At 38.6% G+C, this 27,248-nt stretch overlaps 1 protein-coding gene across 1 annotated transcript in view; it reads left to right on the top strand.

Moving 5' to 3' along the window:
• KCNH5 (potassium voltage-gated channel subfamily H member 5) overlaps positions 1 to 27,248 on the top strand; it is a 343,028-nt gene that overhangs the window by 89,837 nt on the left and 225,943 nt on the right. Inside the window, exon 7 of the mRNA XM_019009338.4 lies at positions 5,729 to 6,155. Within this exon, the coding sequence (XP_018864883.1) occupies positions 5,729 to 6,155 (427 nt within the window). The remainder of the gene's footprint in view (positions 1 to 5,728; positions 6,156 to 27,248) is intronic.

Here is a 27,248-nt window from a genome sequence, read left to right as displayed (position 1 = left end):
ACTCTTCAGAAATGGAATCATACAGTATATACTCTTTTGTGTCTAGCTCCTTTTGCTCAACATGATGTTTGGGGGCAAAAAGGAGTTTTGTTTGATTGGAGCACTAGGGCTATGCAGAGGCATAGAGGGAAATGACCTGGCAGCATAGACAGAGATGGGATTGCGGGCATTGAAGGCCTGTTCAAGAGATTATGCTTAATGTCTGTGATAAGCCCTTGGAGGATATGCTCAGTGCTGCCTTTCAGGAAGATTAATATTGCAGCAATGATGTAGGAGAGATTGGGGGTAAGGACAGGAAGGCTGCAGAGTGGTTGCTTGTTGTGGGAAATGCACTCAGAATCTGAAGGACTGGGTCTGAGTGATACTTTTGTTCCTTGCTAACGGTCTTTGGACGGTTCGTTCAACCTGTCTGATCTTCAGTGTCCTCATGTGAACAATGAAGGTAGGAATCCTGCTATTATAAAAACAAAATGGATTGATCCATGTTAGAGAACTGCAGACTGTATAGATATAAGAGTTCCAGGGCCTCCACGGACCCCTATTGTGTGGCCATTGCTGTGACTGAGTGGAGAGAAGGAGGAGGTTAGGTATTTAATCTACTTTATTCAGTCATCTAGAGAATGCTCATATTTAAGCCAATATTGCAGGTATTCATGTGGTTGGATAAATTACACATTATACTCCAGGTATAGAGACTTTCAGAATGAACGAAGGAAAATTCTGGAGACAGACTGCCTGAATGTGAATCTGGCTTCCTCCTCTTACTATCTAAGTGAACTTAGTCCAATTATTTTTAACTTTTCTGGGCCATGCTTTAATGATAGGTACCACATAGGATTGTTCTGAATTTTAATTCAATTAATACAAAGAAAACACTTAGAATAGTACCTGGCATGTAGTAAATACTCAATGTTATTATTGCCTTGTCTGTCTTTTCCAAGTAGCAATCAATGACCTAACTTTCTGTTGGTTAACTGCATAGAAGTGTGTGGCACAGGCCCATTGAAATCCTGTTTGCATCCTTCTATCCCTGTAGCTCCAACCTTTTTCCAGGTTACCCACATTAGGATTATACAGAGTGAGCTCAGCCCTCATCCATGCACTGTGTATTTGAATATAAATAGTGCCCTGCTCCAATCTCCCTTTTTCCAGTTCCTTTCACATTTCCTAATAAAGTTGAGTTTTGAGGGTTTTTTTTTTTTTTTTGGCAGTTCTCTGATGAATCTATTCAACTGATCTCCTACATGTGTGACCTAGTGATATGGTTTGGCTGTTTCCCCACCCAAATCTCATCTTAAATTGTAGCTTCCGTAATTCCGAGGTGTTGTGAGAGGGACCAGGTGGAGATAATTGAATCATGGGGGTGTTTCCTCCATACTATTTTTGTGGTAGTGAATAAGTCTCATGAGATCTGCTGGTTTTATAAGGAGTTTCTCCATTTGTTTGGCTCTTATTCTCTTTTGTGTGCTGCCATGTAAGATGTGCCTTTTGCCTTCCTCCATGATTGTGAGGCCTCCCCAGCCGTGTGGAACTGTGAGTCCATTAAACCTCTTTTCCTTTATGAATTACCAAGTCTTGGGTATGTCTTTATCGGCAGCATGAAAATGGAGTAATACACCTAGTCAGTGTAGAGATTAAGGAGAATTTCTCTTTTGTACTCAATGACATACTCTATTAATGCAACCTTAAGTTACATTGACTGTTTTGTTCTCTACATTATACTGTTAAATCATTCTGAGTTTGTAATTAATCAAAGCCCTCCAAATTGATCGCCAACATTTGCTTGTTTCATAGAAGTTTATTCTTTCATTTATTGAATTATTGGCTGCTTAACATATTACCATATGCCAGCTTTGTAATTGACAGTAGATCTGCTCCTTAAGGAGTTTCCTGGAATGTCATACATGCAAACAGACTTATAGTAAGTGTGACAGTGAAAATTGTTATAATAGAGATGTGCAGAAACTGTATGATAACATAAAGGAAGGATACTTAATTCTCCCAGTGGGGGATGGGGGAGAGTATGACAATAAAGATGGCAGAGGCAGGGAGATGATGTCAGGGAAGTGCACATGGAAGAGAGAGTATTTGTCATAAACTGTATGTAAGATCCTAACCACTAAGAGTGGGGGAAGGAAGCCTTTAAACAGAGAGAATAACTTGTAATGTAGCATGAAACAGCATGGACATTCTGGGAACTACTCCTGTCTGAGAATGGCAGCAGCCTAGAGAACAGGTGGAGGAATTGGCAGGAGAGATGCTGAGCAGGTAGGTAGGTACAAGGTCCTGATGGGCTTCGCATGTCACACTTGGAAATTAATATTTATTCCTATAGGTAATGAGCCAACATGTAAAGAGTTTATATTAGAGAGGGACATGGTTAGACAGATGTGCTTTAAAGAAATACGAGACTGATAGACCTTGTAGTGTGATCTGTGAATTAGAGGAAGCAAGAATGGAGGTGGGATGGCTGATGGAGAGGCAGTTCCTGTCACACAAGTGAGAAAAAACCAGGAAATCATGACCAAAACATACCTATGGGAATGGAAAAGAAGGAAATTTTTTGAGAGATTTATTAAATAGATATATTTTGAGCATTTAGGCACTTTGAGTGTGAGACCCTCAGGACTTGATAACCAGCTACATGTGGCAGGAAATGGGAAAAGTTGAGGCTTCGCCCCAGGTCTGAGTGACTCGGTGGATAATGATGTCATTCACATGATAGAAGATAACTGATTTGGGAGAAGAAAACGGTTCCCTTTGGGACCTATTTTTGGATACCTGTGGGACATCCAAGAGGAAACGCACAGCAGACATTTGGCTTAGTATCAATAACGCAGGAGAGAGGTTTCTTTTTGTGCTAAGTGGACCTGAGAATCATTCATATATGGAAGATGGTTGAAACCTAGATATGCAGTAGATCAACCAGAAGAGGACTGAGGGCAATCATGAGAATCCTAACATGAAATAGAAGCATGGAGAAGGATAGCCCTAGAAAGTGATTTTGAGAGGGCGTCAGTTGGAGGGTTGGCTAAAAACCAAGAGGAAGTGGTGCCATAGAACCTATGGCAGAGAGAGTCTATAATGCTTGATATATATGTGTATATATTACTAATATTTTATATATACTTTATGTATATATATCAAGCATGTATATTTACTAATATTTTGTTACTTTTTAAGCTTGTAAAACATTTTATAATGTTTAAGTGGTGTCAAACTACTTCTAAACCTGTGGCAGAGAGAGTCTATAATGCTCTCTATATAAAACTAATATTTTATATATACTTTATATATCAAGTATGTCTATTTACTAATGTTTTATTGCTTTTTAAGCTTATAAAACATTTTATAATATTTAAGTAGTGTCAAACTACTTCTAAATGTTAGAAAATGTGCTTTTGAGTAAGCAGAATCCAGAGCAGGCCTGTCAGGATGGTCACCTCCTTTTGGAGCAATCTGCTTGGTAGAGATGAGGGATGTGTGTCTTCCCACCATTTGGACCTAATTCTAGTAGGTCCTAACTCATGACATTCTAGTTGGGGTTTGTGTTGGCTTTCTTAGTTTGAATGGGGTGAAGATTTTCTCTCTGTTTTTCTTTCTCTTTGCTTTAAGCTATTTTCAGAGAAAAGAATTCAGGTAGAAATGACTTTTCTATGCAATATTTAAACAGAAGTCCCAAAGTTCCTTTAAAAGTTTGAGCTAACCAGAAAATATTATCTATAACATCATTGTTTTTATTTTTAAACTGAACTCTGTTTAAGTTTTTCATGTATTTCGATTATGCGTTTCTTTAGAGCAGAAGTGAGGCATATTTATCTTAATATCCCCAGGGCTTAAAACAGAACTTGGCATATAGGAGTGCTCCATAAATGTTTATTTTTGTATTACTTGTTGATGACTACACTGTTCCATTTTTGAAAGCTTTCAAGCCTTCCAACATCTCATGTCACTGAATTACACAAATTTGTCTTCTTTATTTCATTAATTCTACTCTTTTTAACTGACTAAAGTTCAGCATCTTTTTCCCCCAAGTGTTAAAGTGAAATGGGAATTTGTTTTTAGGCTGTATATATGCCACAATATTTGAGAGTTTCAACTTAAATAGAGGTAGGCCTAAGGAAATTGAAGTTGAGGCAGAAACCCAGCAGGATGACCCTGCTACTCCTTTGTTTCTATAGGGACTCTTGTTTCTACTTCTCTTTGTTATCTTTCTCTTTTAAATTTTCATTATGAAAAATTTCAAACACATGCTGTCTTATAGAATATAGTATAACAAACCAGATGCATTCTTAACTGTTTCCTTTTTTTTTTTTGAGATGGAGTCTCGCTCTGTTACCCAGGCTGGGGTGCAGTGGCATGATCTCGGCTCACTGCACCCTCCGTCTCCCAGGTTCAAGCAATTCCCCCTGCCTCAGCCTCCAAGTAGCTGGGATTACAGGCACCCACCACCATGCCTGGCTAATTTTTGAGTTTTTTTTAGTAGAGACAGGGTTTTGCCATGTTGGCCAGGCTGGTCTTGAACTCCTGACCTCAGGTGATCCACCTGCCTCGGCCTCCCAAAGTTCTGGGATTACAGGCATGAGCCACTGTGCCCTGCCAACTGTTTCCTTCTTAACTGTCAGGAACTTTACCATGCATAATTAGAGTCTTATTAATATACATCTATTCTACTGCAACAACAAATTCCTCCTTGCTGGTCAGAATTCATGTCAGAGTAAGTTATATTAGATTCCTTGTCTACATTCTGGGAGACAGGGTTAGCAGTAAGGAAGTCATGGATACGAATGGATTTGCAGGTAATGACTGCATGAGAGGCTTCCTGGATCACTGCTCCATTTTCCCTCCTTGCCTATTTTGTGAACTGCATCAGGAATGAACTTATCCTACCTCTGCAGGTGGCCTATTACATTTACTTCCAAAAAAGTAACTATGGGACTTTCATTGATTTAAGAAAGCCTATGCTGTGCTTTGATTTGGATAATCCCTTATTTGTTATTTTAAGCTTCTCAACAAAATATGAATTTTCCGGCTGCTGTTCTTTTTTTGGTGTTATTTTTGGTGACTTTTGCTAGAGAATGGATAGGATTTAGTAGGCCACACACCCATTTCAGGTTCAGCTCTGTTCACATTTTCAGAGCTCTAGAAATGCAGTGATTCTCATGATGGTGGCAGGAGGTAGTGGGGCCAACAATGGTATTTGTTCATTTTCCCCATATATACCAAAGTATTTCCTGTGTGATTGCCTGTAAGACTGTGCTTCCTTTTTCAGAGTTCTGCTATTTGTAGCTATCATAAAATAAGAAATGAAAAGAAACCTTTTAGAGTAGAGGGAAAGTTTTATAGGAAAAGGAAATAAAAGGTCTGAATTCAACACTCCTATTTGTATACTCTGTATATAATGCATTTGAGCAATTTTCGTCTTCGGTTTCTCTCTGTACCATTTATATTCTACTTATGAAAATAAATTGGGAATTTCTTAGCTAATGAAATCTGTTTTATCTAATAATTTGAAAATATGAATTTTTGGGTAGGAAAATATCTATTTTTTTAAAGTTTATCATTTTGACTTTTTTGTTTTCTTAAAATCAGACCTATAGTATACATATGTTCTTAATATATAAATGGATGGTTTAATTTATGAAGGTGAGCCATTGTATTGTTTCCCCAGCCTTTTTTTTTTCCTGAAAATGTGGTGTCATTTTTTCTTTTTTTTTTTTAAATCCAGGGAATCAGCAGTCTCTTCAGTTCTTTAAAAGTGGTGCGTCTCTTACGACTGGGCCGTGTGGCTAGGAAACTGGACCATTACCTAGAATATGGAGCAGCAGTCCTCGTGCTCCTGGTGTGTGTGTTTGGACTGGTGGCCCACTGGCTGGCCTGCATATGGTATAGCATCGGAGACTACGAGGTCATTGACGAAGTCACTAACACCATCCAAATAGACAGTTGGCTCTACCAGCTGGCCTTGAGCATTGGGACTCCATATCGCTACAATACCAGTGCCGGGATATGGGAAGGAGGACCCAGCAAGGATTCATTGTACGTGTCCTCTCTCTACTTTACCATGACAAGCCTTACAACCATAGGATTTGGAAACATAGCTCCTACCACAGATGTGGAGAAGATGTTTTCGGTGGCTATGATGATGGTTGGCTGTAAGTATTTTAATTTTTTCATTAAAAATTATTGTTATTGGCAATTTTCCTGGCTACAATCTCAGATAGGATTAAAATGAACTACTTTGTTTACAGAAAGGTATTTAATCCATCTTATTTGCAATTGTTTTTTTTTAATCTACCTTAGAAAATAGAAATGCAAAATAATATATTTTACTCTTCAGGACATATTAATGTGTGAAAAACATATTAATGTGTGTACCCAGCAGAGCTCTCTTGAAGGAACCAGGACCAGCATCCAGAGAGGTGGCGTTTGGCACGTTCCATAGATTTTGTTGGTAATGTGTTAAATTCCAAAAAAAAAAAAAAGAGATAGGATCTGATGTGAAATATATTGTTTATAAATATTCTAGTTAATACTGAATTCCTAAATTAAAGTTGACCTTAGGATACACTTTTGTATGGGTTTTTACAATTAAGACTAGGAGAAAGGGTTTATAAAGCTAGTCTTCATTATGGCCACTCTAGGTTGAATATATGCCTGTTTGAGAGAATGAAAGGATTACTGAATATAAGCCCATTCAGCAATGAGAAGTGTCTAGGATTTAACAGGTATACCTGGGTACCAAGTTCTTGGAAGTAGAATACCCCCTAAAGGGACAAAGACCACGTGCTCTGCACTCAGGCTGTGACTGGATGGCATCAGAAGACCAGAACATAAAGGAAATACATACAAAGAAGCTGCTTTTGAAGATCTTGAGGGAGACTTCACCATCATTCATGCCTTCAAGTTGACTTAGATGACTTATCCACACCTAAACTAACCTTAAGATTGTACTGAAGGTGTGATTAGCATTATTAGCGCCTCTTAAGCCTTTGGATCATGGTCATCGGTTTGTGTGTGTGTGTGTGTGTGTGTCTAAGCTGTCCTTTCTGAGATTCCATGTTGCAGAGGCTTAGATTTTGACATTGATGGTAAAAGTTCTGGGACTCCAAGGGCGTTTGCTGGAACATGAAAGGTTAATATCTTGAGTCTAAGCAGGTAGTTTTCATCATTTAGAATGTCTGAAAGCTATTGGAGCATCAGTGTTGGCAGTTGTTCAGCTTCTGTTTGTCTAATGCACCCTTGTACAGGTATAGGAACAAGAACAGGCAGGCTCTATTTGCTGGTTAGAGCTTGCAGTTAGAGGGAGAGTGAGAATTCCAAGTGCTGTTTGCTCCAGAGGCTTTCAGCAGGAAAATGTCCTTATACACAGAGAGAGATCCTGATGATTAATTAAATGGATACCTACATATACAAAGTGGTAAGATGTATGGGCAAAAATGTACTTTATAAATTCAGAAGACAACATTTTGTCAGAGGCTGTATTTAGCACCATACTACTTTTAATATTTATACAATACATTTTGCCTTATACTTGAGCATAGTTAGATTAGAAAAAAAACCTTTTTGTTTTGAAGTAATTATAGATTCATTGGAAGTTGCAAAAATAGTATGGAGAGGGCTTTTGTTACCTTCACCTAGTTTCCTCCAATAATTACATCTTATATAACTATAGCTCAGTATCAAAATTGACATTGATATAATGTGTGTGTATAGCTCTGTATTGTTTTATCACGTGTGCAGGTTTCTTTAATTACAACTGCAATCAAGATACAGAACTGTTCCTTTACCAAAAAAGCTCTCTTTTATATGTAATCTACCCATTTCCCCCAACTATCCCTATTCCCTGAAAACTACTCATCTGCTCTCCATCTTTATAATTTTGTGATTTTGAGTATGTTATATAAATTGAATTATGTAAAATGTAACCTTTTTAAATGGACTTTCTCCACTCAGCATAATGCCCCTGAGATCCATCTAAATTGAATGTATCAGTAATTAATTTGTTCTTTTTTATTGCTGAGTAATAGTTCATGGTTAGGATGTACTACTGTTTAACTCACCATCTATTGAAGGACATTGTATTTGTTTCCAGATTTTGGCTATTACAAATAAAGCTGCTATGTTAATACCTAGGTGATGGGTTGATATTGCAGCAAACCACCATGGCACACATTTACCCATGTAACAAACCTGCACATCCTGCACACGTACCCTGGAACTGAAAATAAAAAAAAAAAAAACACAAACAAACAAACAAAAAACACAAAGCTGCTGTGAACATTTGTGTATAGGTTTTTAATATGGACATTAGTTCTTAGTTCTCTGGGATAAGTGCCCAGGAATGTGATTACTGGGACATGTGATAAGTGTATGTTCAATTTTTAAAGAAATTGCCAAACTATTTTACAGAGTGGATGTACTAGCACAGTTATATTTTTCATAAGAGAATTGTAGGAAAATAAAATCTATGTAGAGTCAAAGGACACAATTATTTACTTTGTTTCTGAGGCCCCGAAGTTAGGAATCATCCTAGATTTCTGTTTTTCTATGTTACATCTATTGATAACAAGGCCTGTAGGGTTTACCTTCAAAATACATTTGGTTATTTCTCTCTCCTTCCATAGATTACCACCCAAGACCAAGTCACCATCATCTCTGGCCTGAACTTTTGAAGTAACCTCCTATATCTTCCTAATTTTCTTATGCTTGCCCTACAATCTTTACCCCAAAGCTTAAGCAGCCCCTTTAAAAGCAAATCAGATCACACCATTCCTCTGCTCAAATCCCTCCAATGTGTATGAAATAAAGTCCAGATTCCCTAGCTCATCTTTCAAGGCCTTCCTGATATGGCCCTGCCTACCTCACTCACTTCACTTTCAACCATTCTTCCTTGGCTTATCCTCCTAAGTCCATGCTCACCATCTCATTTTCCCTGAAAACATCAGTCTTAGGCCTGTCTCAGAGTCTTTGTACTTGCTTTCCCACTGCTTATAACACTTCTCTCCTGACCTATGACCCGAATTCATGTGGCTCTCCACGGAATCACCTCTACAGAAATTCCTTCCAGTGCTACCCTACTATAAAAAAACACCTCAATGCCAACCTGTAGTCTCTACTCTTTAAACTTTCCCTTCATTGTCCCTACCACGATCCGAACCCACGTGTACTTGGTTTTTCTTTTCCTTCAGAATGTAAGCTCCACGAGAGGTAGGCCTCTGTCCGTTTCTTGTATCCCCAATATCTAAACAATTCTTAAGAGTTTTGTGCTCAATCTTAATTTTTCATATGAATGAATGAAATTGAAGATGTCCCTGATTGTTGTGATGAAGATCTTCTGTCCTTGAATCCATCCCAGTTAGATCTACGATCAAGTACGTGCCAGCAAAATGCAGGGTGTTAGAGCTTTGACCCCGATTCCTTTGTGAAAGGCCTGGTAAGCTCACCTGCATTGTCTTCCTTTGGGGGTGTAGTCATTCCTTTAGCTGAGTTGGTAACCCCGTGTCTTATCGGCCTATCGATATAAGTTCTAAGAAGCAAGTCACCAGAAGCTCCAACAAAATGTTCTCTCACTGCTTCTTACCATCTACCTTCTGAATCTACCTACGGTGGAAATTTTCATGTATATTCAGTTGGGTTTCCGAAACTGTATTTGGTTCGGAGTTGGTTCTATTCCTTCTCTCCTTCATGAATAGCCAATTATACTTGCTAGATCTAAATTTCCATTTCTCCTCATCTCTTCCATTTTCTGAAGTTCCTGTTTGGATTTAGAGATAAAAACCCAGTTTTAAAGTTGGTTGTTTTCTTCTCTGAGTTTCTATTATATTCTTTGAATACCTGAGTAGCAGTTTTCTGTTTGTATACCAATTTTTGACATCTTCTTGCCTTTTGACTTAGGTTTTCCTTTTATGCTACCGATTAAGTCAAGTTTCTATAGCCAGAGTATTCCAGGGAGATATCTTTAAATTTCCCTTTTAGTCCTTGGGTCCTTGGTAATTTCATGGGATATTTCCTTTGAAAAACCTGAGAAGATTATAAAAAGCTGTCTAGATTCATGAAGTGTTATAGTACCTTTGCACAGTTCCAAAATTTGTTAGACCTACATGCACAAAATGTCAACCAAATTTGGATATTGTAGCTCTTTGTAAATATAGTATCATTTTTTTCCTACAAGAACACCAAGGAAAACAAACAAGTGAAAACAAACCACCTGCATTCTTAGAAACCAATATGTGCTAGCAGCCATAGCCAGGGATTTAGTGGGGTGTGTGTGTGTGTGTGTGTGTGTGTGTGTGTGTGTGTGTATGTGTGGTGGGGAAGATAGGATAGGGAAGAGGCAGGTAGAAAACAGAAAGGTTCATTTTTTCACTTGTGCCAGGATTCTAGTCAATCTGTGTGGCTGTCTAAGAAGCACCACTTGTAACCTTATAACTCAAAAACAGAAAAATGTTTTATCAAAAGGTTGATGGAGACACCAACTGCCTATATTCTGTTGAGAAAAATAATCACTACTTGCAAATGATAGACTCTTTTTCTCGAGAAAGTCATCCAAAATTTATATGTCTTTCAGAAAAATTTAGAAGTATGAATGTGGCAACAATCCCGATTCCTAGGTCCTTATGAGCCCTCTTTTCAATGGCCTTTCCTTTCCTAGGCTTTTGCTACCATAATGCTAAGTTGGATGTGGGCTCTGTCTAAGAATACAGTCTCAAAAGTTTTCCTTGTTCATATATCAGACAGATCTTCAAAAAATAGTATAGGCCTTCCCCTAATTCTACTCAACTGAGATTCCTTCCAGATCGCTCCTATGTCAGCAGGGTCCCAGGATACTTTTCTTACCTGCTACCTGGGAATTTCTTAGACTTAAATCCTTTGTTCCTATATTTGCCCAACATGGGAAATCTTCCTGTTCAGATTTCTGAATTGGAAGGGTTGCCTGATGCTTCTCTATATACATCTACCGTCATGCATTCTTTACCTTAAATTTGTCTTCTCTTGGGTTTTTCATCCTCTCTCTGCCTTGAGTGACCTCCACTGCTCTGGTAGCAGCCATTACTCCCCAGGGTAGCCGCATCCTCCCCATTCCTCTGTATCTGTCCATTCATGAATGAATCCAGCTACTCTGCTGACATTCACAAAATTCACTACCAAAGGGCTTTTGTGAGAGAATATTTTTGCAGCATTTGTAGAAAATAGTATGTATGTACATGCGTATGTGTGTGTGTATGTGTGTTTAGATCAAGATGTAAGTAATCTCCTTGCTAATTTGCTTAGTAAATACTTAATGATGCCTTCATGAAATGTTTTCTAATCCATTTTATTTACATAATCTTATTATTGAGCCCCTAATAATATTAGATTTTCTAAGGATTAGGCACACTGACTAATTTTGCTGCTATTCAGAAGGCACCATAGTACGTGGATGATTTGTTCTGATGACTATAAAACAAAGGAATGCAATGATGGAATTTTTCTAATAGGATTATACTCTTGTCTTAATATGTTTTTAAAAATCCTCTTCCAAAGATTTATCAAGAAAGCAGTTACTTAGTTCCTTCTTTATTGCTAAATTATCATATAAACTGTAATTTAGTTTAATCCAGCCATTATAAGGGACTCTACATTTGCATATTTCATTATAATTTTCTAAAAGAAAGAAACATATAAAATAAAAATATGTTTTGAATAACTCTTTGCCATAAGTTCAACCATAATTTTTTTCTCTCTCCATATATATGTTTTAGTACACTATTAAGTACATTATTAAATATGTATTCAGCATATGTCAAAGGGCTATGAGATTGGAATTTGGGTATTCATTTTCTCTAAAAGCATTTTTCTACTTTTTCTATTGTCTGCTTTGGTAAATTGAGACAGGCTGGCCCATGCAGTATATGTCAATGAGAATTTGTCATGCTGTGATGCAATGCAAACTGAGTCTTATAAAGCAAAACAAACCAAACTAAAAATTATAAATATAAAAATTGCTGGGGTTTAATTGGTAGACGGGAAGCCCTGTCATAACGATGCTAATCTGCAATTTTCAAATAGGATGTAATTGGTAATCACGTAAACATCTAAAAACTTTCTGTAATTGACTAGTATGATCTGTAATGCAGTAGACAAATGGTTTAGCACATCTAAAAGTATAGCAAGACCATCTGCCAGTGGGATGTGTATGACAAGAAATCTGAATCTTCTTGTAGGCGGTTAAGTGCAACTGGGAAGCATTTAGTTACACACTGGTCAATCAGCACCTTACAGAGGAGACCAATGCCACACATTATATTCTCATGTTGATGAGTTTATTCAGCATCCTCTGTGGAATTCAGATAAAAGTCAAGCTGAGGTTATGGGCATTGCCCTGACTTCTCCCCACCGGAAAAGGAAATAAATAGAAGATGGTAAGATCCAGAAATTGGGAGAATATAGAGCAAGTTGGGAGCAAAGGCCTGTATGACCCTGGAGAGTCTTTACATCTCTCTGAGCTTTATTTATTTTTTTCAATTGTGAAATGCCAAAGTTGAAATCAGTGACTTTTAAGGTCCCTTTCAGGACTAACATTCTATACTTCTAAGGTTCTATTGGTGCAGTTATGCCCCTGTCCATGGCATGGAGCTGGTTATTGGAGATGAGGTTAAGATGGAAAGAAAGTGGTGTCACGAAGATGTTAGGGCTTTTTACATATAGTGCATACATTGCTTTATGGAGAATAAGATGTGTTTTCTATAGAAAATGTTCTGTAAAGGTTAAGAGGAAAAGTTGTCAGAGAATAAATATTATGGAGAAAAGAAAATATGCTTTTGGAAAGAGAAGTGTTTTTCCATATAGAAATTAGGCAGCTAGGAAGACTGAAAGGCATGTGTCTCAGGGTAAAGGATCAGGGCCCAGGAAGAGACTGCACACCATGCCCAGTGGGACTTGGACTTGGAGAGGTACTCGACCTAGGTGGATATCCAGACAGGCTTAAAAGTGGGTTGTTGCCCTTTCCTAATATTAGAAAAAAATTATTCTACAAATCTTAATATGCGACTTCAGGTATTTCAGGTATAATATTAAGTTACATGTTAAAATTTGTCTTGGCCTTGTTATTGCGGTGTAGGTAGAAAATGCAGTGTGTACGTGCTGATTTTCATTTCTGGCTTTAGTTTTAGCCAGATGGGGAGAGCTTTAAGCCTAATGTTTATTTTGGAAACTGGGTCAATTCTTTGTGTCTGCTTTACCATAGCTTGTAAAGAAAACTTTGTCTTTTTTCTTTTCTTTTCTTTAATGAGCTGAGTTTCGCATGAGAAAAAACATTTTATGGAGCCCCAAGTTCAGGGTTATAGGCACTTTTTTCATGGTTTAGCAGTCTCAGATGTGTAGTCCAGTAGTCAGAAAAAGACTGTGTGATGTACACTTTACTCCCTGATTCTTATTCCAACTAGGGCTTGTGTCTTTTGCAGGAATGTTCTTTTATACCCATCTTTCTTTTCATTCCTAGTCACATTTTCACAAAGCCTCTCAAATTCTGTAAAGGTTGACTTTCCCCAGAAAACAGCATGACATTTTCTTGATAGCCTATTAACTAGCCTGAACGTTTTACAAGGATCTTCATCTCTTGTGTCCTTGTATCACTCAAAATTATTTAATTCATTCAGCCTTGTGCCAGGTGTTCTGGTATACATTGGTATTTAAGAAACACTAGATACTTTTGAGCCCTCAGTAACCTTTTAATGTGGTAAGAGGGTCAAACAAGAAAATCACTGATCCATCTGTCTCTCCCTTACTCTCTCCATCCCCATCTCAATGTCCACCTCTGCCTTCATCCTCATCTCATCTCTTCTTATACTATGAATTAAGAGGGAATAAAGAAGTTGGACTTGTGAGAACAGGATCTGTCTTTGTCCTGTTCATCATTGTGTATTTAGCACAAAGCATTATCTCCTACTTGATGGTTGTGCCCATTGAACACATGTTGAATGAATTAATGAATTAATTATTGAATTAATTAATGAATTAATGAATTAATGTTTGCCTAGTTCAGCCTGAGGGAGCCCAGGAGGATTTCTAGGAGAAAGTGACTCTTGAGCTCAGAATACAAAATAAGTAGGTAAATGAGGCAGGACTTAGCTATTTTCCAGGTATAGAGAACATAGTATATGCAAAAATGTAGGCATCAAATAGCTTGGCCCTTTTGGGGAACTCCATGCATTTCACTTTGGCTTGAGTGGAAAGTAGATGTGAATGGAAAGAAATGAAAGAACCAAGATGTCAAAAAGCTTTCCATAGCTTCACAAGGAGTTTGCCTTTTATCCTAAAGGTTGTGGGATAAATAAGAAAAATTTGATTCTTTATTGTGGACAATGAATTGGAGGAGATAAAGGCTACTGGCAGAGAAACCAGTTAGGAGACTGTTGCAGCAATCCAGGAAGACATAAATTGAGGTGGTAAATATATGGAGGACAGTATAGATTTAGAGTTGGCAAACTTTTTTTTTTTTTCTGTAAATGGGCAGATAGTGACTATCTTAGGCTTTGTGAGCCATATGGTCTCTGTTGCAAACTACTCACCTCTGCTTTTGTAGTGCTAAAACAGCCATAAACAATACATAAACAGATGAGTGTGGCTATGTTCCAATACAACTTTAAGCAGGTGGCAGATCAGATTTGGCACGTGGTCTGTGGTTTCATGGTTTGTGAAAAGACTGTGGACTTTGGAGTCAGACAAACGAATCTAGGTTCAATTTTTTGCATCATAATTTATAAGAATTTATATCAGTTATGTAAACCATCATTTGTAAAATGGAGATAATAGTCTCTACTTTGCAGAGTTATTTTTGATACTCCAGAATAGATTGTATGTAAGCTTCCTGAAATTTTTTTTTTTTTTTTTGAGGCAGATTTTTGCTCTTGTCACCCAGACTGTAGTGCAATGGTGTGATCTTGGCTCACTGCAGCCTCTGCCTCCTGGGTTCAAATGATTGTCCTGCCTCAGCCTCCCAAGTAACTGGGGTTACAGGCATGCACCACCACGTCTGGCTAATTTTGTAATTTTAGTGGAGTTGGGGGTTTCACCATGTTGGTCAGGCTGGTCTTGAACTCCAGACCTCAGGTGATCCACCCGCCTTGGCCTCCCAAAGTGCTGAGATTACAGGCATGAGCCACCATGCCCGGCTAAGCTTCCCGAAACTTTAAAAAATGTTTTTATGGGTGAATGAATGAATATGTGGGGTATTTTAGAAGGACGAGTTCAAAAGCACTTGTAGATTTCTAGCAAATTCAGCTGAATGTATGATGAAGCTTTTTTCTAAAATAGGAAAAAGGTGCAGTTATTACTGGAGGAAAGTGGTTCTTTTTCCTGCAGGTTATTCTGATGGAAATGTTCATTAGGTGGTTAGAAATGTGGTTCTGGTTTCCAGAGCTATGAGGCACAGAGAGATCTCTTTGGGAATAACAATGTATAGAAAGTAATCATGTCAAGGAAGTGTACGGTGCAGTCAGCATAAAGCTGGCCAAGAGTAGACTCTGAAGAAGGAGAGCCACAGAGGGGCTGAGAAGAGAACCCAGTGAGGTAGAATGGAAGCATGACTCTGGAAGGAGAGTCTGTTGCTAACAAAGGATGAGAGAGCTTTAAGAAGGAAGGGAGAACAACAGGACCACTGAGAGAGCAAGTCAGGAGAGATCTGGGTGGCCTTAGGAGGTCATCAGTGACTTTCTCTGACTTGTTTGATTGGCTAGTTGAGGGGAGACAGCCACATGAGGAACTCATGGGGTCCAAACCATTTTTTCTCCTATATGAAGGAAAATAATGTATTATTAGCCATTAACTTCATGGAGGTAGATTGTGCTGATGCAGTAATTTTCACAGCCAATATGTTTTTCTAAATCAAATTTCAAGTTCAACAAAATATACTTGTTCAATTATTAGATGCATAACATAGACATAGAATTTCTCTTTTGTGTTATAAAACGAAAGATAGCATTGGCTTAGAAGTTTGTATGAAATTGAACTTTCTTAGAACAGACGTTTTAGTCAGAGGAGAATTTTATTTACTTATTTGGTGACTTTCCAATGAATTTAATATTAATTCCTATGAGAAAATATTTTTCAGGACACACTGTCACCTGGTAGGTGAAGTGATACTCTGGTGTAGAACAGACAGTGGGGATGTAGATGATTCTCACATATGTGGTATCCATCAATTGACATCTGATTTTAATTTAGCTTAATATGTAATACTTAAATGTTTTTTCACAGGCTGAAAGACTCACAAATTCATGGATGAATATATTTAGAACTTATTAAAATAAATGTCATACCAAAGGCCTTTAGGCATGGATTTAAGAATTTCTTTGATATGGCCAGAGAGGGGATTTTATTTGGAGTAATTTCTAAGCCAGCTCCTAAGTGACTTCTTCTTACCTACTTGTTTAATATTTTCATATGTTGTGACAACTGAGTTAGCCCTCCCTGGAAGGTTAGGTACCAGGCACATGGTGGTGGCTTTAGGCTGAGTGTGTAGGTAAGGAGATCTTTATGGGGTGAGAACTATATTCAAGTTGACTCTCAGGAAATACTGGAGGCTTTAAAAATTCCCTTTGAAGCTGGCTCTGTAGCTACCCTTTTTAGACTCTATCTCCTTTAAAGTTGAGCTTATTTTTAACAACACCCTGCCACCAGATCTTAAGCTGTGAAGGTCTAATTTGGGACCATTACTCATTTAAAGTGTCCTGTAAGGGAAAGACATTTAAATTCATGCCCCTATTTAGGCATCAGCAAAGGAGGCAGGTCTGGTATTGACTCTTCTGATGAGACTTCGGTATGGGAATAGTAGACCTCGGGAACTTTTCTTAGACTGGGCTGTTGAGTTTTCCTGTTGGTTTCCTTAGAAAGGGTCCAAACGGTCCCTTCATAGGTCTGTTTCCCCAACTTCTTTCCCTTATGAGGACCCAGCTAGAGAATAGCAGACCCTCCTCCCCAGGCACACACTGACACTCCAAATTCCTTCATCCTGTGCCGTTTTGCTGCCTTAACAACTCCATCTGGATCTATTTGTCTCTTTTTCTGTTCCAGGGTTGCTGAGCACTGGCTGGAGTCAACTAGACAGCCTTGTGAACAGCTGCCCCTAAAATGAATGTTTAGCAATCTTACGAATCTTCTTCCTGTAACATTTTGCTGAGCAACGATTCCTGTACAACTTGCACACGTTCTCTACCTTTCCCAAACCTATGACCACTCATCTTCATTGCAGCAGATGGCCTTCCTTTTACTTCTGTGAAAAAGAAATGTGTTGCAGATGTGCATTCCTTTACACTCCTGACTCTCCCCTTAGGAAGGTGGGCTAGGGGTGGCCAAGGGTGCAAACCATTCAGGGCCTTATAGGACAGGATAGTAGCCCTTACTTTGAGCCAGATGGGAAGACTTTTGAGGGTTTCAGACCAGACTGACTTGATTTGTCTTATGTCTTACAAATACCAATCTGGCTGCTGTGTGGAAAATTGACTGTACAGGGTCAAAAATGAAAGAAGACAGACAGGTCAAGGTGAGAGATGATGATGGTGGTGGTTAGGATTGGTTAGATTCCAGACATACGGTAAGACCAGCAAAACATGAGGGTTTGAGAGAAAGAGAGTCAGGATTTAAGGCTTTCAGGGCAAGCAACTGCTCTGAAGTTAGTGATGGATGGTCATTTGTTGTGTCCAGTGGGCAGTCACATATACGATTCTAGCATTCTGTGAAGTGGCCCCGGATTTGTACATGGATTTGTGCTGTAGCTTGATTATTTTTCCCTTCCAATTGTTTGTCCTTCCTTCTCCTCCTCCTTCTTCATCTTTTTTTTTTTTTTTTTGAGATGGAGTCTCACTCTGTTGCTCAGGCTGGAGTGCAATGGTGTGATCTCCACTCACCGCAACCTCTGCCTCCTGGGTTCAAGTGATTGTCCTGCCTCAGCCTCCTGAGTAGCTGGGATTACAGGCATGCGCCACCATGCCTGGCTAATGTTTTTTTTCAGATTTTTAGTAAAGACGGGGTTTCACCCTGTTGGTCAGGCAGGTCTTGAACTCCTGACCTCGTGATCTGCCTGCCTTGGCCTCCCAAAGTGCTAGGATTACAGGTGTGAGCCACCGTGCCCGGCCTTTTTTTTTTTTTTTTGAGGCAGGGTCTCGCTCTATCACCAAGGCTGAAGTGCAGTGGCGTGAGCTCAGCTCACTGCAACCTCCTCCTCCCAGGTTGAAGCAATTCTCATGTCTCAGCCTCCCAAGTAGCTGGGACTACAGGCATGCACCACCATGCCAGGCTGATTTTTGTATTTTTTGGTAAAGACGGGGTTCACCATGTTGCCTAGGCTGGTCTTGAAATCCTGACCTCAAGTGATCCGCCTGCCTTGGCCTTCCAAAGTGCTGGGATTACAGGTGTGAGCCACTGCACCTGAGCCTTTCTGTCTTCTGCGTTGTCCGTCTCTCTCTCTCTCTTCTGGCTCTTTCTCATCAGCTGATAAACATGCTCATGACTTTTTAATCCTAAGCTAATATACATATGTGAATAAAACACTTGACCTGGACCTTGCATTCTCTTTGCCTTATTATCCAGCAATTCTTCCCTTTTAAAGCTTTCTAAAGCATGTGTCTTCACTTCCTTTTCCTCATTTACTCCCTATTGAAAATGGGCCTCTTCTCCTATACTGCCTCTCAGAGTACATTTGCTAGATTTCATAGACACTTTTTCATGCATATGGAAGTACTTCTTCTTTGGCTTCTTTAATATTTCTCTCTTTCTGGCTCTCCCCTGACCTCTGTTGCTATTTCTTCTCTGTTTGTTTTGCTGGATCATGTTACTGCATCACTGTCGTAAATATTGAAAACTGTGATATTGGGAACAAATTATTGAAAGATCAAGGGCAGCTCTCCTGATAGGCTGAGCAGTTTCTCCCACAAAAAGTGACTTCATGGGAGCCAGCCGACTCTCAGATATTTTGCTCAACGGTCCACCAGTAGAAATCCTGCTGCATGTGTTCTTGACTCCAGAAGGCCCCTTGAAGCTGCCATTTTGTCCTCTAAAGGATGTAAGTTCCTCATCTCTGTACCAGATTGGACTGAGTTTTAAACTGGCACAGTGTCTCAATGAAGAGAAAATAATTGTTGAGATTTCAGAGGAGGGTGGAGAAGACGTCTGGAGCATGGGCTGCTGCTTGGCAGGCAGGCGTGGGAAGGAGCTAAGGTAATGATGCCAAGAGGAAGAAGAGAACCCTTTTACTTTTTCCTAGCTCTGTGGGAAAAATAACCAGGGATTATTAATTCACACCACCTTTTCCCTCGTTTACTGCCATGAGACCTTTTTCCTCCAGTCTGTCTGAAGTGTCCCTATTACTTTATACTTCATTATTTCTTCATCATGGTCTTTAATTATATTCTTTAATTCTTTCTTTATGTAATTATTGCTTGTCTTTCCAACTAAAATGGAGCCACAAAGGCAGGGAACTTGTCTTTCTAGTTCCACTCTCTCTGTATTGCTAGCATAACAGGAGTGTAGCAGGTGCTCAGTAAATCCTCCTTGAAGAGATAAATGTATTTCAATCTCCATATTTGTAAAGTTGTAAATTCAAAACCATACTAGTTCTCCAGACCTAAATTCTTCAGTCTTGGGTTTAAATTTTTAGACAGTGAAACATAGGTGAATGAACATGTGACTGATTTCATTTTTCTGTACAGAGCTAATAACTTAGTTTAGGACCTCTTCCCTCATCCCCCCACTTCTCCACCTTTCATAGTATGCTTGACTGCCACATCTGTGCTATGGCTGTACTGGCCACTCTGTGTCTATCATGTTGTAGAGTTCTGGATGGGAAGCTGGATATACTTCTTTGCTGCCTTTGATTTTCCCTTCAACCTATTTTGGGTTTCTCTTTTTACCTCCTATAGTTCCTTTTATTCTGCCCTCTTATGTTTCACTGCCACCCACCCCCATGTTTTCTGGGAAAAGAACTAAGATTTTAAAGTGAAAACAAAACACAACAAGAAAGACGACAAAAAAACCATTTGCTATCTCAAAGGCCTGGCACTTGCAAAGGAAATCTATGCTTTTAAGATTATTGTTTTGGCTATGGGCTTTAAAAAAGTCTAATTTGAAACTCAAAGCTAAGCTGCTTTCTTTGTTCTCAGCTGTTACCACACTCCTCTTCAAAAGTGACTGCCACTGTTTCAGTGAGAGGATAGCAAAAGGGTCATTAGGAAGAGCTAGGAATTAGAGGGACTGAAAACACTCTGCACCTGTGTGTCCCTCATCCTCGATCATGCTGAGGCCTGGCATAAATGCACTTGCCATACTTCCAATCTTTCTGTGTTCATTGGATACAGAAGAGAACAACCTGGGAATTTTAATGGTTTGGAAACAACTGTCTGTACTATGGGCAGAATTTGATTATGAAATTTGGATAGTCTCTTCTATAGAGGGCAACACAAGGTCAGGACTGCTTCAAGTTAGATGAGAAGCACAAATATCATTTTTGGTGTTTGCTAAAGAAACAAAGCTATATAAGTGTGTTTTAAAGAAATTTGCGCCTGTAGTCCCAGCTACTAGGGAGGCTGACGCAGAAGAATTGCTTGAACCTGGGAGGCGGAGGTTGCAGTGAGATCATGCCACTGCACTCCAGCCTGGGTGACAGAGCGAGACTCCATCTCAAAAAAGAAAGAAAGAAAGAAAGAAATTTGCATTTGAAAAAAGTGTGTCCATTTACTCACGGGGAGATTTCAGTGGCTTCTGATGTTTGATCAGAGCCTTTCTGTGCTGTGTAATTCGAACTGCTAATTTATTCAGTCATTAGAGAGAAGTTTCCAGAGAAAAAGGGGTGATTCTACTGGGATTTGGGTAATAGCTAATACCAGGGAAGACAGAGCTGAGATAAACAGGAAGGAACACAGGGCCCACAGAACAAGGGAAGGAAATCTCAAATATTTTCCACATCTCTGGTTCTCCTGCCTTCTTTTTCATTTAATCTATGTGCTAATTCAGATTATCTGACTGTAGTTTTTTAAATTTAATTTTTAGATCGAGGTAATACAGGCATGTCGTTTAAAGAACCAAATAGCGCTATAAGATTTATTTTGAAAAATGGAAATTCCTTGATCTTCATGCCTTTAGACATTTCCCAGAGATAACTTTCAAATCATTTTCATTTTTTTGGTGGCATTTATCTTTTTGTTTTTACATGATTATTGGAGAGAATTTTCAGTTTTAGTCATTGTCTGTTGACTTCCGTCTTTGGAAGATGAAAATAAAATTATATAATTCTCTTTCCTGTCCTATGTCCCTTAACTACCACTACACACACACACATAAACACACACACATACACACACACACACACATAATATATATGTGCATATATATGCATTTTCCAATTTTCTAAATCTTCTCTATATTTAGATCATGATTTTGATATAATCAATAGCTGTTTTCATTATTATGACTAGGTATATGCTATTTACAGCTGAGTCATATGTTATACTGTGATTATTTTCCTGTACAACATTTGATTTCCCCTAGGGTAATCATTATCACAATTTTTTTTCTTAGTTTCTTATGTTGCTTCTTTTAAATTTATTACCAAATTCTCTTCCATTCTGTAACTCTAACCTCATCATGCTCACATTAGGCAGTTATAACTTTTTATCTCTGGAGGGATCTTTCTTTGAGCCTTCTGACTTTCTCTAGTTTGCACTATCCCAGGCTTGACTTAAAGCCCTCAGCCTGTTGTCTCCCATTAGCCCTGATCTCCAGGAGTCCCTTTGCCTTTCTCTTTTGTGGACCCATTGTTTCCTATATCTGTTTTGAATGAACACCTCTCATAGTAGCCTCTAGAGAAAGTATAGATAAAAGATTTTTTTTGAGATTATGCATGCTTTAAAATGTCTTTCATTTATCCTTACACTTAACTGATAGCTTGTCTGGGTAGAGATTTAAAGGTTAGAAATAATTTTATGAACATTTTGGTGCACTGTTCTTTTGTCTTTGAACTTCTAATGGAACTATTCAGAGGACTCCATTTGAGCCTTGATTCTTATAAATGTTATGTTTTTCTTTCTGTTTCCACTCTGGAAACATTTAGAATCTTTTTTTAGTTCCCAATATTGGGAGGTACTATGACAAGGTATCTTTCTATGGATTCGTTTTCATCCCAATGGGTATGTGTAATCATTTGGAAATGCCTATTTTTCACTTCTGGGATATTTTCTTGAGTTATTTCATTCACAAGTTACTCCTGGTTTTATCTTCTTCCCTTTCTTGAAATTCTTATTATTTGGCTATTGGATCTCCTGGATTGGTTTTTTAGTTTTTTTTTTTTTTAAAAATCTCATTTCTACAGTTTTCTATGATTTTATCTGTTTTACTCTATGGTCTAGAAGTTTTCGTGTATTCCAATTTCTAATCCTTCTTTTGAGTTTTTGTTTCTGCTTGCCTATGTTAATTTCCAAGAGCTCTTGCCTTTTCTCTGTGTTCCTTCTCATAGCATTGTGTTTTCACTTCATGAGTGCAAAATCTCCTCTTCTCTTTCTGAGGGTATAAGAAAGTTTATGTGTAGTTTTTGTATCCCCACATAGTCTGTTTCTATCAAGATGATGTTTTATTTGTTGGTTTTGGTCTCTGCTTCTCATGGTGGAGGCTTTATGCAGATGACTCGGAATCCTGGCTGTCTGTTTTTGGCTGATTTGTGGCTGTGGACTTTATGTAGGGAGATCTAATTGGGTTATTTTGTGGAAAATCCTCAACACCAGTATTTTGGGGTCATTTCTATTAGGCTGCCAATTCCCTCAGGGAGGAATTTTCTAGTTTCCAGCCTGGAGAACATAGCCCTTGCACTGATCTCTCTGGAAGCTGAATGGAGAATAGAGCTGAGGGTTTGACACTCAGTGTGTAAGCTTTCACATAACCCCCTGATTTCAGTGTGAAACCCCTACTTTCTGCTCTTCCTTCATTGCAGGGATCCTCTCTAGTCTGCTGAAGTGTGAAAAGGGAAATTGACTGGCTCTGTGGAATTAGGGAAGGCATCTGGAGGGGTAGATGTCCATCTGTTTCTTAAACAGACTTTCAATAAATCCTCCAGTTTTAGCCCCACCTTTGCTCCTTCACTTCCCAAAGTACTTGGTGGTGACAATTCCTGGGATATTTAGTGGCTCTGTACTGCATATCAGATTGTTAATTATCATTCCTTTCTGCTGGTTTAAGATCCAGCTTTCTTGGATCTGATGAGTTAGTTACTACTTGTCCTATGCTTTCCAGCTTCCAAACTTTTGTTGCTTTTGTCTGTTCTACTGTTCTGTTTGTTCTTGTGGCTTTACGGCTTTACGCAATCCATTTACTGTTATTTTGTGGAGTTTTGAGAGGAAACAGAGGTATATACATGTCGTCAACCCTCTATCTCTGGCTGAGTCTCTCTGCTTCTTTGCATAGTTCTGTTAGTTCTGCTGGTTCATGCTCCTCTGTCATGTGTTTATCATCCGGATTTATGTAGCTCTTGATCAAAACGTTCCCATTGCTATTTACCATTTGTCTCAAGCTACTTGTCACTAGAGAATATCCCAACCTTGCTAAATCCATCAGAGGTTCATTGCTATAATATCTGTCTATTTAACCTGTAAGTGTACTCCACTGTCTGCTTGGCTTCCCAGCTGTTCTGCATGCTCTCTGTTTTTTGGAAGTCCTCTGCTGTTATATACAACCTCTGCTCAATCATTTTCTCTGTACTCATTAGATCCAGGCCATCCCTGATACAACATCATTCCTCAAGCCCATCTCCAGCAGGTATCTCTCTCCAATCCCTTAAATATATGGATTAGCACTGTAAAAATGATCAAGCACTGGGTCATTATGTAGGTTGAGTCAGGGGTCTAAACTTTTCACATAGGGTTAATACTTTAGAGTTAAAGGAAGGCATGAAATGTACCAGCATCATGGATAAAGTTGGACCTAAATATCTTGCATTTCTTAAAGTCAGGTTTCTGTTATACTCATTGGACTAGAAGTGGACAGCAATAGAGGAGTGAGATGAAAAATCACTCTCACTCAGTACCGTGAACTAAATTTAAAAAAATGAGGGCTGAATTCCTGTTCTATTAGATTTTAGTAAACAGCATTCTGTAGTCCACAGGGAATTCTTCACAATGCTGTGTGAATTTTGTTGGTAAACCTGTTACAGGTGTTTTTCAGTTTGTGTTTGGGCTAAAATATTGTCAAGTGGCATACTTGCCTGAGGCAGTCAGTGTAGGATCAGAACATATGTGCCTTTGATGAAAGCTGCTTTTCAGTTTAAATCACTAGGATGCTTGTGAAGCTGTATCTTATGAACATTGTTATATAAACATTGCCTTTAAAATCTTTGGCTTGAGTCTCAAGTAAATAGGTTTATACAGTATGATCTGCTGGCTGAGCAGCAATGAAAATAAAATGTCTCCATGTTGTGGTACGTGGAATTTTTCTGTTGTCAGGTAGAACTTTGCCTACAGAAATTTAAAGTGAGGCAAAGCTGACTAATAAAAATCATCGTGGTTATTGGTGTTAAAAACAAAGCTTCTACACTGTGGTGGGAATGTAAATTAGTTCAGCAACTGTGGAGAGCATTTTGGGGATTTCTGAAAGAACTTAAAACAGAGTTAATATTCAACCCAGAAATCCCATTATTTGGTATATAGCCAAAGGAAAAGAGATCATTATAACAAAAAGACACATGTGCCTGTATGTTCATAGCTGTGCTATTCACAATAACGAAGACATGGAATCAACCTAGGTGTCCATCAATGGTGGACTGGATTAAAAAATGTGCTACATATACACCACGGAATACTATGCAGCCACAAAAAAGAATGAAATCATGTCTTTTGCAGCAACTTGGATGGAGCTGGAGGCTGTGATCCTAAGTGAATTACTGCAGAAGCAGAAAACTAAATTCTGCATGGGAGCTAAACATTGAACACCCATGGACATAAACATGGGAATAATAGACACTGTGGATTACTAGAGGGGGAGGGAGTGGGGCATGGGTTGTAAAACTAGATATTGGATACTATGCTCACTACCTGGGTACAATATACCCATGTAACAAATCTACACGTATCTTCCCTGTATGTAAGATAGAAGTTAAAAAGGAAAGAATAAGAAAAATAAGAGTTTTTATTTTACCTTCAGAAAAAAAGAAAGGTTCAAAAATATCATAATTAGAGTCTATGTCCTCATTATAAATTGAACAACCAGAGTGTCTGAGATAAGAGTGAGGAAGGGAGAAAATAGTGCAGGACGAAGTCAGAAAGGTAATGAGACCAGACCATGAAGGGCCCTGGTGACCATTGTTCTGTGGTTGGAGACTTCTAGAGCATTCTGAGTAGAAAAATGACATGATATGACACATTTTAACAGTATCACTCTGACTGTTGTGTTGAACATAAACTCTAGGGTTACAAGGTGGGATGGAGAAAGATAATTCAGGGAGGCTATTGCAATCATTTTAGTGAAAGACAATGTTGGTTTGGGCCAAGATAGTAACAATGGAGGTGGCAGGAAGTGGCGAGACTCTGGTTATGTTTTCGAAATAGAGCCAACAAGATTTGCTGACAGACTAGATGCGGGGGGTGGTTGTTAAAATCAGAGAGAAATCAGAGATGACTCCAAGAGTTTTTTGGTTTATACATCTCTTAAGGATGGGAAATAATTTGGAGAAAACAGAGGGGAGAGATGTGCTAGAATTAAGAGCTAAGTTTTGATAAGTCATGTTAAGTTTGAGACGCTGCATAGACGCGTAAGTACATATGTCTCGTAGGCAGTCCCATAGACAAATCTGGAGTTCAGGGGAGAGGTCCTGGCTGGACACATACATTCTGGAATTGTTGATAGAGAGCTGATATTTAAAGTCATGAGACTGGTTGAACCCTCCTTGATATTGAATGTGGATAGAGAAGAGGTCTAAGCACTAAACTCTGGCGCATTGCAATATGTAGTGGTCAGTGAGATGAGGTGAAACCAGCAAAAAGACTGAGAAGAAAGTGAGTTAGGAAGAAATCTAGGAGTGAGGTATACTGTAAGTCAGTTGAGGAAAGTGTTTCAAGGAGGGATGAGTGAGCAGCCATGGGAAATTCCTCTTACAGGTCAATCAAGACAAGATCTGGGAATTGATTATTGGATTTTGCAATCTTAGGGTCACTGGTGACCTTTAGCAGATTTGATGTAATCTTGGGGGCAAAAGCTCTTACAAACCCCTAAACCTCAGTTACCTCATCGGTAAAATGGGGTAATAATATTACCTATCTTATAGGATTGTTGTGAAAACCTGATAAATTAATTCATATAAAATGCTCCCAATAATGCCTGGCTCATTGTAAATGCTAAATAAATATTTGCTGTTGTTTCTAGAAACCTCTATTCAGGTGCTCATTAATTGTCAGTCATAATCTTTTGGTAAGGTCCTGCAACTAATTAAGAATCTACCTAACTGAATGAGCATCCAGTCTTCCCTGCTAGGCTATTATTGAAGATCTTTTTCAGCGCCTCACCAAAGTATAGATAAATCTGAAAAACATGTTAACTCTATTAAGCAAGAAATGAGGTTATCACCGCATGACTTCTGCAGGATCATGTGCTGACTCCTCTTATTTCTGGATGCTTATCCATTCTAAATCTTGTCCAGGAATGCTTAGTTCACTGGTCTCCTGTTGGAATTCACCATATTTTCATATTCTTGTTTGAAAACTACAGTTGGGTTTGCCTTATTTCTAGTCTTTTACTAACTCTTTTTCAAACATAGCTGGCAGTGGCATAGTTATCTCTCTGGCACATTCTTCACAGTGTCGGGATGAAATCTGATGGGGCTAGAACACATGAACTCATTTAGAGCTATTAATGTTTTGTTTTCTTCACAACCCATCATTTTTAAATTGCAGTAAAATATATGTAACATAAATTTTACTATCTTGACAATTTTTAAGGATACAGTTCAGTGGCATTAAATACATTCATGATGTTGTACATCCTTAACCCCTATATAGCCTCATAACTCTTGCAAAACAAAAACTCTTTACCCATGAAACAATAGCTTCCATTCCCCTTTTCCCACCAGCCCCTGGAGACCACCATCCGACTTTCTGTCTCTATGAATTTGAGTATTTTAGGTGCTTCATAGAAGTGGAATAAAAGTATTTGTATTTTTGTGACTCAATTATTTCACTTAGCATAGTGTCCTCAAGATTTCTCCATTTTGTAGCATATGTCAAATTTTTCCTTTTGTA

This window comes from Gorilla gorilla, chromosome 15 (genome assembly GCF_029281585.2).
Source record: "Gorilla gorilla gorilla isolate KB3781 chromosome 15, NHGRI_mGorGor1-v2.1_pri, whole genome shotgun sequence".
Classification (NCBI taxonomy): Eukaryota; Metazoa; Chordata; class Mammalia; order Primates; family Hominidae; genus Gorilla; species Gorilla gorilla.
The sequence above is the reverse complement of the archived record's forward strand: the minus strand, read 5'-3'. Positions and strand labels throughout refer to the sequence as shown.